This window comes from Neofelis nebulosa, chromosome 16, assembly GCF_028018385.1.
Source record: "Neofelis nebulosa isolate mNeoNeb1 chromosome 16, mNeoNeb1.pri, whole genome shotgun sequence".
Classification (NCBI taxonomy): domain Eukaryota; kingdom Metazoa; phylum Chordata; class Mammalia; order Carnivora; family Felidae; genus Neofelis; species Neofelis nebulosa.
In genome coordinates this window covers 1,498,932-1,512,145 of record NC_080797.1, presented here as the reverse complement: position 1 = coordinate 1,512,145, position 13,214 = coordinate 1,498,932, and the positions used below count along the sequence as shown (strand labels likewise).

At 56.1% G+C, this 13,214-nt stretch overlaps 1 protein-coding gene and 1 long non-coding RNA gene across 4 annotated transcripts in view; both read left to right on the top strand.

Annotated features, from left to right (window-relative positions):
- RABEP1 (rabaptin, RAB GTPase binding effector protein 1) overlaps positions 1–13,214 on the top strand; it is a 105,461-nt gene that overhangs the window by 78,680 nt on the left and 13,567 nt on the right. For all 3 annotated transcript variants that reach the window (XM_058705345.1, XM_058705347.1, XM_058705346.1), the window contains 5 exons: positions 2,361–2,539; positions 4,617–4,748; positions 8,852–9,325; positions 10,518–10,622; positions 11,725–11,841. In XM_058705345.1, the coding sequence (XP_058561328.1) occupies positions 2,361–2,539; positions 4,617–4,748; positions 8,852–9,325; positions 10,518–10,622; positions 11,725–11,841 (1,007 nt within the window). The remainder of the gene's footprint in view (positions 1–2,360; positions 2,540–4,616; positions 4,749–8,851; positions 9,326–10,517; positions 10,623–11,724; positions 11,842–13,214) is intronic.
- LOC131498275 (uncharacterized) lies at positions 45–1,256 on the top strand. The gene is made up of 2 exons (XR_009255360.1): positions 45–743; positions 782–1,256. It is a non-coding gene; the product is annotated as an uncharacterized LOC131498275 (long non-coding RNA).

Below are 13,214 nucleotides of genomic sequence, written 5' to 3'. Positions count from 1 at the left end.
CTCTTGGCGGTCTCGTGAGACCCTCTTAGGATCGTGTTTTTAGTCCCTAAAATAGCAAATACAGAAGAAACGACTTACTATAAAATGGTGATCAAAATATAAATGACTGCAGACTTAAGATACAGGAACAAGGGTGCTATTTTATTAAGGCACTAAATAAAAAGTAACTACTGTAATTTTGAAGTGCTGAGCTCCGTGATCTTTTAAGATCTGCAGCTGCTGTACAGAGATGTCACATCCGCGGCTCGTGCCGGTGACCGTCATGAGTATTGTCATACTTACCGTGGTTGCTTGCCCACATTTTATAATTAAAGGAAATGATACATTTCAGTTAGGAGTTAGTGAAAATGAAGATCCAGCTTTTTTCCTCACCTAAATGCATGGACCCCCTGAAATCTCGTCCACGTTGAGGGCGATACTAGCAACATATTTTAACGGGCAAGGGTAGGACTGTGGGGTCAGAGTCCCCCAGTGGGCACTTTTAAGTGTATCAAGTGCCTTGGGAAATACAGCTCTCCCACCAGTAATTTAGGTTTGTGAATGAGTCTGTTCTTTCCCCCGGGAGTGGAAAGCTGAAATTATAAAGGCCTACGGAATTATCTCACAAAATGTTATGAATATGACCCAAAGCTTGAGTGAGTCTCTGGCTTTCTGGAAGCATGTTTCATATGTGCTGCTGCCGTCGAAAAGACATGCAAACTCTGAAAATGTCCAAAAGAAGTAGGGATTTCCATTTAAACGGTGTGCCCGGCCCTTAATCCCCTTGACACATCTGGAAAAGGATCTGAGAAGTCTCATTAAAACGAGTAAGGGGACCATTTCCATTCTGGAACACTCACACCAAAAATCGTAGGTCAGTGAAAGGAAGGCCGGTAACAGTCAAGCGGCCGTGTAACCTGCAGCCTGACTTGGGGACAGTAGCCATGCCACCGAGTTACCGCTGTGGCCGGTCACGGGTGCTCGGCTTGGAGACGGCAGTGCCACTGGTGAGCTTCTTAAGAGAAGTTGTAAAGCGGGGCTTTGAAAGAGAGGTGGGTGTTTGTCAGGTGGCCAGACATGGACTTGATGTCCCAGGCCACTTGCGCGTGGTGTGACAAGGCGAAGGAGGAGATCCGGCCAAGTTAGGACGTGAGGGCAGCAGGGCAAGACGTGATGGGAGAGGCTGACGTGCTGACGTGACCTGGGTCGTGGACGCCTTCTGCCCAGGGACTCGGATTCTGGCCTGTGGGCAGGAACGAGCTTCTTTCAAATGTTTTTCTTAAATGACAGCTTTATGGAGACCTAATTCACATGCCATGGTGTTGGCTCTTTTAAAGTCTGTTCTCACAAAGGTGTGGTGTGAGCCGTTACCGCTAATTCCACGACATTCTCACCACTTCGGAAGGGAATTCCGTGCTCGTTCCCGGTCGCTCGCCATGTCCTCCTCCGCCCCAGCTCCTGGCAGCCGCCAGTCTGCTCTCTGTGCCTACAGATTTGCCTGTCCTGGACTTCTGTCTGAGTGGCATTGGACAGTATGGGGCCTCGTGCTTGGCCTCTCTGTTGGGCTTTAAACTGTGAGTGGTAACTTAAGTTGTGCGGTTCAGAAAGTTCAGTTTGCCAGCAGTCCGGAGGGCAGGCCGGGAAGCGTACCGGTTGAGCCGTGAGGGCTGGTCCGAGGCGGGTGGCGGAGGCTGGCCGTCACCTGGCACAGTCACAGAGGGCTGTGTTGGGGCGAGACGAGAAAGCGGTACGAGTGTTCTCTCGGGTTTGTGGCTTGAGTGACGGCGACGCCACCCGCTCGTTCGTCGGTGCAAGACGGCCGAGCGCCGAGTACTGGCAGGACCAGCCATTACACGGGACCCGTGACTGACCCTGGGCGGTCAGGGCCGGCCCGGGCTCAGGGCGGGTCTCTGGGTGACAGGTGTATCAGCGAGTGTGTAAGGACGCTGGGGAGTGGTTACGGTGCCTTCGGCTTCCGGAGCAGCCGTTCCCACGGCGCGTTCCCGAGCACGCATGTGCGGTGAGTGGTGTGGGAAGGGACGTCTGGTCACGTGAACTTGGGAGCTCCTCTGAGAGAACACGCTGGAGAGGCCGAGCTCCAGGTCCTGCAGGGAAGGAACCTTCAAAGATTCGTTTAACCAGGGTTTCTAGCGCTTCCTGAGCACGGGGGCCCCTCGTCCACGCCGCCATTACGGGGGGCTCGGGGAGGGTCTGCTCTGGGAGAGGCGGGACAGCTGCCGTGTGTCCCACGGCCGGTCAGCCCTGGGTCCTCATCCCGACCCCGGCGGGACAGGCCAGCGGCCAGACCCGGTCTGGCGGCCCCGTGCCGCGGGCATGGTCTGCCGTTCAAGTTCGGTGTCTTGGTTGGGGGTCCCCGACAGTGTGCCGGCTCCTGGAACAAGAGCGACAGGAACACAACCAGTTGAAGCACACGTGGCAGAGAGCCAACGACCAGTTTCTGGAGTCCCAGCGCCTGCTGATGAGGGACATGCAGCGCATGGAGGTCGTGCTCACGTCGGAGCAGCTCCGGCGGGTGGAGGCGCTGCGGAGGAGAGACCAGGTGAGCGGCACCCCCGCCCCCCGCCCCACGACCGCGGCGTCGGAGCAGCTCCGGCGGGCGGAGGGGCGTGGGTCCGCGGCTTTGGAAATGGCCGCGTCTGGGGCACAGAGCCCACGTCGCCACCACCGTCTTCGGAACGGTGCGCACTTCTGAGAAGAGCCTTCTGCGCGGCTCTGTCCGGGGCTCCCAGGGCTCCCGGACTAGGTTTGTCCGGGCTGCGTCTCTCTGACATGGCCCTGGCGGCCGCACCGGAAGGGACCGCGTGGGGAGGGAGGGGCAGACCGGCCTGAAAAGGCCGGAGCCTGGCGGGCCGCGCGCCCGAGACCCTCTTTTCTCCTTACCTTTAAAACCTGTTGAGCCGACACGAGCAGTACACAGATACATTTCCTGCCAAAGAAATTTGTGGCAAAGGCAAAGCGATAAAGTCTGCCGGTCACCTCCCTTCGGGGGCGACTACGTGTCATCCGCAGCCATCGCCTGGGAGGCCGCCTCCCGGGCGCTGCCGTGTTTTAGGGCGTCTTGGGGTTGGCTCGTGTCGCGCAGGCCTGTAGCAGAGGCAGTCCACGGCCTCCTCTCCTCACCACGTGGCGGGGCACCTGCTCCCGCAGGCAGCCGTCGGCCTCGCTAAGCGCCGTGCCACCCCCCTCCCTGCTCTCTCCACGCGGGTCCCGTCGTCTTTGTTTCTTTTCCATTTCTGGTAGCAGTGCAGCTGGTGCCCCGTAGTGCGTTGTGCGTGGGTGCAAATACCTCCCCGGGGAAACTGCGTGGAAGCTTTCTAGGAACCGTGAGCCGCTTTCAAGTGACCTTGTGTGACTTGGGTTGGGTTTTGGTTTTTAGATGTTCCGTCCTTAAAATGTCTTTTCTTTTAAATTATTTTTTTTTCTTAATGTTTTTTATTTATTTTTGAGACAGAGAGAGACAGAGCATGAGCGGGGAAGGGGCAGAGAGAGAGGGAGACACAGAATCCGAAGCAGGCTCCAGGCTCTGAGCCGTCAGCACAGAGCCCGACGCGGGGCTCGAACTCACAGACTGGGAGATCATGACCTGAGCTGAAGTCGGACGCTCAACCGACTGAGCCACCCAGGCGCCCCATAAAATGTCTTTTCTTTTAATTCTGACTCATCCTTCTTTTGTGCAGACACAGCCACCCTGAGGATTTAGATTCTAAAGTACAGGTCTAACCATGCCCTCCTGCTGTCCGTTAAGACCGTCCAAGTCACTTAAGGCCTTTAACTAACATTTACGGAGGGTTTTCCACATGTCAGCGTCATGCTAAGGTTTTACATGTAAAGCTGGGTGCGGTATGGGTATCAGAACACAGAACTCTCCGGATGAGGTGGGGGCTGATGGCAGATCTCTACCTCCCTGCCCCGGTCTTCGCCTCTCATTTCCCGAGCTGTGTCTTCTCGGCCCCGGAGAGTGTTCGACACTGCCCCGTCCGCCTGCCTTCCCGGGACCCTTGCTTACCGCTCTCACGCGGTCGGCAGGCTCTTGTCACTGCCGCTTCCAGACCCGGCTGACCTGCTTCTGGGCCCGGTTCTAGCTCCTCCCGATGAGATTGTCCTTTTGTGCCGCAGAACCTCATCCGTCCTTGTCTGTGTTGTGATTGCCCCTCCCATGAGGCCGTTTGGGGCACTGAGGTAGCCTGTTCATGTTTGTCGAGCGCACTGTCACATCAGCTTCAAGCCTTCCTGTGTGTTCCGCGTAAATTTGCACGTGTTTCTGCTGGCTGCGTCCTGCCCTCGCGGTCTCTCTCATCACCCGGAGAATTGTTCATGTACGTTTTCTCTCTTGAAGAAGAGGGGGCGGTTTGTTTCGTGTTTCTTTCACGTGCACACTCTTCTTGGAACCTGTGTCCTGGTTTGTCTTCGTGACGGGCTTTCCTTCTTTGTGCCCCTAGTATTGCAACACCTTGTTCTGACCAGATGCCCTTAGATGCGATCCCAAAACAGGCTTCAGTGTCCAGTTTCCTCGTAAGGCTTTGCTCTTTGTTTGTTTTGAGTGGCTAAAGAACCGTATGGATCGTTAGGTGTGGACCGCCTGGGTAACGCACGTATGCATTTTCTGTGACTTTCAGGAGGAAGATGAACAACAGAGATTGAACAAGAGGAAGGACCATAAAAAAGCAGAGGTCGAGGAGGAGGTGAAGGCGCCAGTGGCGTGCACGTTAGCGCAGGAGGAATCTGCAGCCCAGCTGTCAAACGAGGAGGTACAGTGAGTCTGCCCTCGGGGTCGCTGCGCACGTGGTATGACCACGTGTTGCTTCTCCTGCGTCGGGTGCGTCCTTCACGGGGAGGACGTAGGCAGCTCGTCGCGTGGCATTCGACAAGACGGCAGTGTTTATGTCTGTTTTAGACCCTAGGCGGTGCTCCTGGAGACACGTGGTGGCTTCTGTCACCATCTCCGAAGTCATTAGACGTTCTCTTTCCCTGTGGTTCCAAAATTAAAACCGTAGGAGAAAACTTTCACATGATAAAACTGTAAAATCTTTTCCGATGTGAATATTAAATGTTGCTAATACTTTGAGCTTTCTGTTTAGAAGAGAGCGTGTGAAGTGTTCAAACACTGAACTCCCTACGGCACGTCCCCCCGTGTTAGCAGATCTGAGGTCTCCGGCTGGGGCGTCAGGTGGAGCGGGCAGCCCCAAGGTGGACAGAGGCGTTCCTGTGGCCCCGGGGCCGTGCTCGCACGCGCAGACACACCCCTCCCCCTCAGCGGGCACCTCCGCAGGTGGCCAGTCCGCGGCCTGTCCACCCGCTGCCCCCTGCGTGCCCCGGCAGATCCTGCGCGGGTGCCACAGCGCCTGGTCATCCGCGCGGCTGTGGCCACACTCGCTGTCCCGTCGTGCCGCCCTGTGCGCCGCGGGCTCCCTCTCCTGGGGTGCTGCCTGGCTCCCGCCTCTCTCTGGGCGCTGGGTCCTCTCGGCCATCTCCCGCGTCAGCAGGGGACAGGCTCATGTTCCCACCCAGGGTAAAAGTGAAGCCCCTGGCTGGCCACGGCAGGGCCTTCACGGCTGGGTGACCCCACGCCGTGTCCATGCCCACAACCCTTGTTCATGCTGCCCCCCGCCCCTCCTTTCTGGCCTGTGACACAGGGTGACAGAGAGGGTCTGGTGCCGTGGTCACGGGGACTGTGCTTCTGGATCGTGTGCGGATTCGTGCTGGCTGTGTGTCCTCTGTGTCCTCGTGGCTTCTGTCTCTGTGTTTATGGATTGCTCATTTTTTTAAGTGAAAACGCCCCAATGGACGCCGAGAAGCATGACGTAACTGCTGTGCCCTGTCTTCATTCGGGGGTGCACACACAGAACCAAGCGGTCTGATTCTGCCGAGTGCCTTTCAACAGCCTGCCTCCCAGGAGAAGGGCTCTGTTTCCGGGTCCTGCCGAGTGTCATGTGGTATCCGTGTGCAGGAACGTTTGAAGAACGTCAGACTTCCCAGAAAATATTTGAGCAGGAAAACAGGAAAGGGAGATTTACTTGTTGTCGTTTACAATGAGGCTTTTCAAAAGTCTTTTGATTGTGTCCCTTTTGGTCTGTAGTATGTATTGTGCTCAGCACTATTTCCTGGCTCTTCAGTACCTTCGGCTCTCGGGGCTGGCATTTTGCGGTTTGAATGCCGAGTGCACCTGCCTTGTGTCCTGACGGTTCATGTTCACCTGAGGACGTAAAGTTAGTCGGTGCTGCTTTGAAGGACCTCGATTTCTAGCTGAAGACAGTTGGAGTTTGTGGGACCTCCTGTGTTTAGCCTCAGGATTAGAGTGTCCTTTTCTCACTACGAAAGTAGCGTGTGTTCGGTGCGGAAAACTTGCAAAGTGCAGACAGGTCCTCTGAAACAAAAAGAGCCGGTAGGTGACCCTCCTGCCCAGAGAGAGTCCCCACTGGCGTTTTGGTGTGTACCTCTTCTCTCTTTCTCTTCATTTCCAAAGTTAACATATATGTTTCTATTTTTGCTTTTTTTTTTTTTTTTTTTTTTTTTTTAATTTTTTTTTTTTTTTCAACATTTTTTATTTATTTTTGGGACAGAGAGAGACAGAGCATGAACGGGGGAGGGGCAGAGAGAGAGGGAGACACAGAATCGGAAACAGGCTCCAGGCTCCGAGCCATCAGCCCAGAGCCTGACGCGGGGCTCGAACTCACGGACCGCGAGATCGTGACCTGGCTGAAGCCGGACGCTTAACCGACTGCGCCACCCAGGCACCCCTATTTTTGCTTTTTAAACATAGCCCATGTTGCAACTGGACGTGATGTTCTGTGTAAATTGCTTTTCACTGAAATCCATCGTAAAGGTTTCAGCTGATATCATGCTGCTAACGTTTGCCCACAACCGGTATTTAACGGCCGGCACTATTTCAGGGTGCAAATATTCCGTAATTTCTCACGGCCATACTCGTGGATTTGTGCCCAGGTTTAAAGGTCAGTGCCATTGAAAGAGAAATTTATGTCACAGTCTCTAGGGACCCTGTGACACGCACACCGGGTAGAGCCCCCCGAGATCCATCCGAGTCGGTCGTGAGGCAGCAGGAGCAGGTTGTGGGGAGGGGTCCTGGGTCGCAGCCGCTTCTGACACTCCTGGAGGGAAGGCAAGGCCAGCTGGCGTGCATGGTGTGGCGGGCCTTGGGGTGGCGTCTGTCCTCAGTTCGGGTACCTGGCCCCGTGCTGCTTCAGGGTGAGGGGAGCATGGGCTTACTGTAGTGAGGCAAGCGTGAAAAGGGTAGGGACAGGAGGCTGGACACGGGGCTGGTCGGGTGTATGTGAGAGGCGTGTTCACGGGTGAGTTTTTATTGATTGGAGGCACTAGGTAGCTTGGAGGGGCGGTCTGTGCCTGGCCAGCAAGGTCCTCACATGGCAAAACATCATAAAATACAGAGAATCAGAAAGAGGATTGCGAGACTAACAGCCAGATTGGTTCTGTCTTTCACTAGTCTGGGAGCTTTGATCGTTGTAAGTGATACCATGTTGCCGTTATACGGAACTCTTCCCTGGGCAAAAATCATCACGGATTTACTGATGCCTTCGGGGAGAGAACTGCCGAATTTAAGGTCACAAGCATTTTTAGCGGCGCCCTGGAGGCTCAGTCAGTTAAGTGCCTGACTTTTGCTCAGGTCATGATCTCACGGTTTGTGGGTTTGAGTCCCGTGTTGGGCTCTGTGTTGACAGCACCCCACTCTTTGCACTCTGTTTCAAAATAAATAAGCCAACTTAAAATCATTAAACAATAAGAAGTAGACAGGATGTTATGTTAAAATAAAGACTAGTCCTTTAAATTGAATACACTGAATTTCAAGAAAAACCTACGACTTTTTTCTCGCTTTCTGATTTTCCCGGTAACTGTGCGGTTGCGTCTGGAAGCACTGTGTGCGTTTCTGACCTGGGAATGTGCTGCACCAGGCGGTTTTTAATTGAGATGAAATCCACGCATCGTAAAAGTAGCCATTACAATTGCGCGATTCAGTGGCATTTAAGTACCTACACAGCGTTGTGCAACCAACATCTCAGTCTGGTCTCGAAACGTAAACAAACAAAAAAACATTTTCATCTCCCCAGAGGAGACCCCACATCCACTAAGGAGCCACTGCCCGGTTTCCTTCCCCTCAGCCTTTGGCAACCACTGACTTGTTTTCCAGCCTTTGTGGACTCACCTGTTCCAGGTGTTTCACGTGGATGGGATCACACAGCGTGGTACCTTTTGCGTCTCGTTCCTTTCACAAGTGCACCCCATCTGATGTGTTGATTACATCTTCTGGCACACGACATTCTCCTCATTTCCCTTCTACTTAGGCTACTCCTTCCTCTGTCCATCCCCAAAGTGGACAGGTTTGGTGTTCCTCCTAGGGGTTCTGATTTGCTGTGGACGCTCTCTCATTATATGGTGGTCACTGTCCGGCCTCTAAAGACTACGTCCGTCCATTGGGTGGGTATCTCCGTGTGGATATTGCAGCAGGCACCTCCCACTCAGCACACCTGACCCTGAACTTCAAGGAGCCCTTCCCTGACCCCCTCCGTCTGGGCCGAAGCCCCTCCTTGAGGCCCCAGAACATCCAGTACAGGTCTCTGGCCTGTAGTTTTATTACCGAGGGCGTTCTAATAGCCCGCTTGCTTGTTAGTTTTTTGCACGAAACTGTGAACACGTCGAGGTGAGGGTTGCAGTCATACTGAGTGCCTGGGTTCGTGCCCAGCATGTAGCAGACACTCAGTAAATGTTCAGAGCGTGTGGAGGGGCGTGCTAACGATCGTCCTACGTAACGTGTACGGTAGCTTTTCTCTCTGAGTCTAGAGAGTCGTCTAACTGGGCGCTGTGCGTTCTCCCATCTCAGGATCAGGAGCGCCTGGATAGCACCCGCGGCTCCGTGCACTCCTTAGATGCAGACCTGCTGTTGCCGTCTGGAGACCCGTTCAGTAAATCGGACGGCGACACATTTAAAGACGGCCTCAGGAGAGCACAGTCCACGGACAGCCTGGGGCCTTCGGGCTCGCTGCAATCCAAAGCTTTGGGCTACAACTACAAGGCAAAGTCTGCTGGAAACCTGGACGAGTCGGATTTTGGGCCTTTGGTGGGAGCGGATTCGGTGTCTGAGAACTTCGACACCGCCTCCCTGGGGTCGCTGCAGATGCCAAGTGGGTTTATGTTAACCAAAGACCAGGAAAGAGCAATCAAGGCCATGACACCAGAGCAGGAAGAGACCGCGTCCCTCCTCTCCAGCGTCACCCAGGGTGTGGAGAGTGCGTACGTGTCCCCCAGCGGCTACCGCTTAGTCAGCGAGACAGAGTGGAATCTCCTGCAGAAGGAGGTGAGCTGCCCTCTGACTTTTGCCCTCTTGTCCGCTTGGAGGGCTCCCGGGTAGCTCTGGGATTTGGTGTTCACTCGAGAGGCACCCCTGGGGTCGCCGTGCACACGCGTCCTCGGCCTGTTACGCTGCGCTCCCGCTGCTCCCGGTGACCGTGGCAGAGCAGGGGCCTCTAGTCACGCTCTGCGTGACCCCCCCTCCGCCCGGTGTCCCGCCTGAAGCCGGGGCACGGCCGAGTTTACGCTGGCGCAGCCCGGATGTGGTTCGCTTGGCAGACTCCTGCTCACTCCCTGGACGTGCAAAGCACCCATGCTGTCGGCACTTGGTGCCGCGGGAGGGCTGGAGGAGGGGGTGGGATACCGGACAGGTTAACTTGCCTCCCGCGAGCGTTGGCCAACGTAGACGTACGACTGGGAGCCGGAAGTGTCCGGAAGTGTCCGTGCGCACTCGCACGTGGCCTCGGAGGTGACGGAGCCGTCCCCGCCGTCCCCGCCGTCCCACGCCCTGCCTGCTCGAACCTTGGGTAGTGATGACGTTGTCTCCAGTCTGCAGGTGAGGGTTGGTCTCAGGCCACAAGAAACGCTTGGGTTTCTCCTGCGAGCAGGGAGACGTGGGTCAGAGGCCAGGTGTTGTGACTTCTAGTCTAGTGCTTTCTTTCCCCGGGCCCCGTCCCTGTGAGCAGCTGTGGCTCCATGAGTGGGATCGCTGACTAGCCTGACAGAAACCGCTCCCCACGGCCTCGTGTGGAACACGCGCGAGAGAGGGCGCTCCGGGTGGTTCGCGTTGGGGCTGCCTGCGTGCGGGGGGGGGGGGGGGGGGGGGGGGGGGGGGCAGGGGGCACTGGTTCCTCCCCGCACCTCTTCCCCCCCCCCCCCCCCCCCCCCCCCCCCCCCGCCCTTGGTCGGCAGCACCCACCTAGGCTGTGAGCGTCCCGGCCTGGCACCCCTTGCCTTGCGTTTTCCTCAGACGAGGTGTTTTGCGGCCCTTGGCCACCCGGTTATGAGGTGGGTCCCTCGGTCTCCGATCATACTCGAATTGGGGACCCTGTATCGTAGCTTCTTGCCGCAAGTCTCCGCAGAAGCCACCTCCCCCGTGTCGTTCTCGGAGTGACACGGGTCAGGCTGTGCACGTGTTCACGTACACGACGTAGGAGCACCTCGTTCCGCCTGGTAAGACGTCGTTCTGGTGCCTTCAGGTACATAACGCTGGAAACAAACTCGGCAGGCGCTGTGACATGTGTTCCAATTACGAGACACAGCTGCAAGGGATTCAGATTCAGGAGGCCGAGACCCGAGACCAGGTGGGTGTGCTCGGCCGGGTGGGCGGCTGGGGTTGGCGCCGGGGGCGCAGAGGGGAGGGCCTTTTCCCACCCATGCGCTCCCTGAAGTGCATCCGCGGCACACGCGCGGTGGCCCGGTGCGTGCAGCGTCACTTCTGTTTCCGGTGAGCGCACACCGGAGCCCAGCCGGCCCAGCTCGCCCGGCACCACGCGGGGGGCTCGGCCCCCGGGCAGCAGGAGCAGGAGCGCCGCGGGGCACGCGCTCCCGGCGTGCTCGCCGACAGGACGCGCTTCCCGACGTGGTGGGAGAGGGGCGCATCCTCATCGCTTACCGCCTACTCCTTGTCAGAAACGTGTGCATCCGTTGAGATTAGTTTATGGGGTCACAGACATTGAGATTTGGTCGACGGGGTGTGCAGAGATTGACGAGCGCCTGTCTGGGCGTCTGATCGCGACTCGTCAGCAGCATTCGGGAAACGTAGGACCTCAGGACAGCAGGCTCGCCAGAGTCCGTAGGAGGAAGAGAGGAGTTCTTCTGGTACCATCCGGTCCCTTCGGTGGGCACTGTGCTGACGCTTTGTCCGTGCAGGTCCCTCGCCGGTCCGGGGTACTCGGGTCCCGGCGGGCACGGCAGAATGGACAGCTCACAGGCGGGGCGGCGTGGGGCTGGAGGGAAGGGGAAGGATGCTGGTGAAGGGAGGCCAGGCTGAGGTCCCGGGGGGGCGGGGTAGGGGTGGAGGCACTTGAATTGTACCCTGAAGACTTTGGGGCGAGGTTGGAAATTCTAAGTAGGGAAATAACGTGTTTTGACTTTAGACGATTCATAGTGAAAGTGCGGACTGCAGACAGGAAGGCAGAGGATGGGCCGGGGCGAGGGGGCGGGGCCCTGGCCGGAAGGACTCAGGGCGAGATCACCACGTGCAGAGTGGCTGGTTAGCCCTACCGCACCCTGCGGTCATCACGTGAGGTCATTCGTTCTGAATTGGCAAATCTGTGCCGTTTCTCAGGGAGAAAAAAGATGAGATTGAGATTTTTAAAACGATTGGAATTAGGGCTTTTTTTTTTTTTATGTTGATGAATGAATTCCGGTACTTTCTTCTAATTGGCACTGAAAATCGCGCAGGTGAAGAAACTGCAGGTGATGCTGAGGCAAGCCAACGACCAGCTGGAGAAGACGATGAGGGACCGGCAGGAGCTGGAGGAGTCGCTGAAGCGGAGCGCGGAAGACAGCAGCCAGCAGGTGTGCGCGCTCGCCGCGGAGGACACGCGTGTGTCACCCTCGGCCTCGAGACCCGGCGGTTCTCGTCCCCAGATAGCGAAGACCTCTTACTGACCTTTTTCTGCTGCCGATTCACAGATTTCTACCCTTGGGCAATAACTGGTTCGTGAATGGCGTCAGGGTCGGGTTCTCCTTTCCCCTTTGATTTTTACTAGGTTTTTTCTGCTGCACAAAACACCCTCCTGACAGGAGCGATCCCAGTTACGCTCTGTTGAAAAGTGTGCAAATGGAAAACTCTCAAACATACACAGATCTGGCAAACTTACCGGAACTAACCTCTGTGTGAGTGCCGCCAAGATCGCGTAACGGAACCCGGGCCAGGGCCCCGGGACCCCCCCCCCCCCCCCCCCTCGCCAGAGGGGACAACCCCCGTCCTGACTTCGACGCCATCGGGTCGGTGGCGTGTGTTCCTGTCCCCGTCCCTCCTCGCGCGTCCTGAGAGTCTGGCCCGGTGCCTGTGGCCACGCTGTGTTCTCCTTGAGCCTTTGTGCCCGTGCGTCAGTCTGTCCGTCCTGACGGGCGCTGGGCCGGTTTCCGGCTCTGGGGAATTAGGAGTAATTGTTCTCTGAAAGGTCTGCGTCGGGCCGGTGGCCTGTGCTCCCGCTGCGTAGATGCCAGGAGCGGACGGCCTGGGTCAGTGTCCAAACTGTGTTCAACTCCAGTAGGTGATGATGCCAGCTTTCCACAGCCTGTAGCTGCGCGTGGGAGTGATTCCTGGGGCCCAGTGACTTCGTTTTGTTGTTTTAATTGTAGCCATTTGGGTGGGTGGGTGGTGCACTGGGGCTCAGTTCTGATGACCGCTGCGGGTACTTAGCGTTTCTGGTGTTTACCGGCCACGGGGCGTCAGTGTGTGTGTGGTTCCTTCTCAGGCCTTACGCTGATTTTTCTATTGTGTCGTCTATTTTGGTTTTATTTGTTTTTGGTTATTTTTCTGATTTGTTAGACATTCTTTACATAACCTTACTAGAGCCTCTTGGTGATATGTGGGACAAATGTCTTCTCATCAGTGCTTTATGTTTTCAGCATTTTAACGGTATCTTTTTGAACAGAAGTTCTTTCATGTAGTCAAATTTATTGATCTTTTGTTTTTAAAGTTTATTTATTTTGAGAGAGACACAGCACGAATAGTGGTGGGGCAGAGAGAGAGGGACAGAGAATCCCAAACAGACTCTGCACTGTCAGCAGAGAGCCCGATGGGGGGCTCAGACCTACAAACCGTGAAATCATGACCTGAGCCAAAATCAAGAGTTGGATGCCCAACCAACTGAGCCACCCCATTGGTCTTTTATGATTGCTGATGTTTGTTCTGTGTGTTTTGTTTTGTTTTCTAAGAA